Source organism: Lipotes vexillifer, unplaced genomic scaffold, assembly GCF_000442215.2.
Source record: "Lipotes vexillifer unplaced genomic scaffold, Lipotes_vexillifer_v1.1 scaffold1417, whole genome shotgun sequence".
NCBI lineage: Eukaryota > Metazoa > Chordata > Mammalia > Artiodactyla > Lipotidae > Lipotes > Lipotes vexillifer.
In genome coordinates, this window is record NW_006778171.1 from 324580 (window position 1) to 326704 (window position 2125).

Genomic DNA, 2125 nt, shown 5'->3' on the forward strand with positions numbered 1-2125 from the left:
GTATTTTATTTCCGGGCCAGAACTGATGACGACGGTATTTGGAGGCACCTCAAGCATCCTAGTCCTTTGTGCAAGCAGTTCTACAGGCCAGTGACTTCCGCGGCCCACACAGGTAACCGCACTTTCCGTGCACTTGCTCTCATTTTGACCTTCCCGCGACAGCGCTACAGACGCGACTCACTGTCCCGCAGAGGCCAGCAGGTCTGCTGGGCGGCTGAGAGACTGGACGCGTTTAGAAGCTCTGTCAGCAACCAGACCCTGGGCAGGTATTTTCAAGTGGACGAGGAGATCATCTGAGCCTTGTAAGAATGCTGAAAGTTATTCATCTCACGCTGCAGAAAAGCAAACCCAGAGAAGGTTCTGAGAGGTTGAGGAACTTGCCCATGACCTGACCAGGAAGTGGCAGCCAGGATTCAGGCTCTGTTCTGAGGGCTCCCAAAGCCCACTGTCCAAGACGGCACAAGAACTCAACCTGGCACTTATCCCTGCAGGGTGAGCCCTCATTGATGTCTCTTTTCATACCACTGTGGTCTTTGGGTTAATAAAAATATTTGTGGAAACACAATATTATACAGAAAGGCAACTTTTATTTATTCAAATTAAATTATAGTATGAGTTTCCTATACAAATAAAATCTTTTTGTAAATAAAAATACAAAATGATACAAATTTCAATCACGTAAAAATGCAAAAATAACATCTGTATTATTATATACATATATTCTCCCTTTACCACGACCAAAATGTACAGTAGTTACACGCAGTTCACACCACGTCTGGGAGACCGTCTCTCGAGCCTTCTGGGGTGTAAGGCTTGTTCAGTCCCTCGTCCACTTCCATGATGTGCCAGGAGCCCTTTCTTCCCACACGCTGAGCTCAAGGCACTTCCGACGACCATCCTGACTCTGTCAGGAGGGACAGAGTCTAGCCTCTCGGGCTAAAGCCGCCTCTGATGCTGAGCTGCTGGCAGAGGACCTCACTGGTCCAGCTCGCTTTCATTCTGCAGCGTCTTCATCGCCAGCCCCCAGAGGGTCATGCTGGAGAAGAACTGTCCCTCCGAGTTCCTGTACGCAGGGGCGGACGCGCGGCTGCCCAGGGGGTCGGCGCAGTGATGGTCCAGGGCAGCCAGGGACGAGCGGATCGCGGCCATGCCGTCGGCTTGCAGCGGCTCCGTGCCAGCCGAGGCCTCCACGCCTGAGTAGCTGTAGGCCTGGTGCTGCGCCTGCGGCCCGTGAGGCTTGGCAAGCTTGAGGGGACCCAAGCTGAGCTTCTCCTGCTCACTCGCTCCGTGAGACTGAACCAGGGACCGGAACTTACAGTGACCGTCAAATTCTGCCGCTGAGTCTTCTTCCACTGGGTGGACGGGGATTTTAACAGACACGGGCATCAAAGTCAAGGACACGTCCTGAGAAAAAGAATCCGAGCTCTGAGATTTCTCCAGGTCCGAGGTCTCGATGGCCTGCGTGAGCTCCTCCAGAGTGTCCTGCCCCTGGTCATCGGCCCTGCAGTGCATCTTCTTGTGCCGCCGCAGCACGGCAGAGCGGGTGAAACACTTGTTGCAGATGTCACACGTGTACGGCTTCTCCCCTGTGTGAGTGCGGACGTGCCTGCGGAGGTCGCCGGATCCTCCGAAACATTTTCCTGGAAGAAAAAAAGGGATCTTTTCAGAGGAGAACATTCTGGAAGGAGTCCCCTCCACCCCTGCTAAACCCCAAAGGACTCTGCTTTCACGTGAACTCAGCTGAGCCCTGCTGTCACCTGCTCACTCTGATTCCAGACTCTTCCACTCTTCTCCGGCTGTAGCCCCTCCAACCTGCAGCCTTGTGGTCTGGGCGTCTCGTGCGAGGGCTCTGGAGCCCCGTCTCCCTGCACAGGAGTGCCCGCTGGGTGGGCCTGGGCGCCTGCCCCCAACACCCACACTGGGAAACTGCATCAGTTGTGTTCAGATTTTCATAAATCGAACACAGCCAATCTATAGTTTAGAAGCATCTGTTCTGAAGGCACTTATGTATTCAGCTTTCAACATAATTTTACGCATCCTTCTCCAGGTCCTATCTCCTTTCTCTGGGTATAAGCTAGAGGTAGGGGATCTCGTCCCGTCACAAGAGTAGGTTAGAAGATCGGAA

General features: G+C 53.3%; 1 protein-coding gene across 1 annotated transcript in view; it reads right to left on the minus strand.

Moving 5' to 3' along the window:
* Positions 1 to 975: 975 nt before the first annotated feature.
* The window catches only part of ZBTB49 (zinc finger and BTB domain containing 49), an 18512-nt gene continuing 17362 nt past the window's right edge, over positions 976 to 2125 (minus strand). Inside the window, exon 8 of the mRNA XM_007451503.1 lies at positions 976 to 1640. Coding sequence (XP_007451565.1) covers positions 976 to 1640 — 665 coding nt within the window. The remainder of the gene's footprint in view (positions 1641 to 2125) is intronic.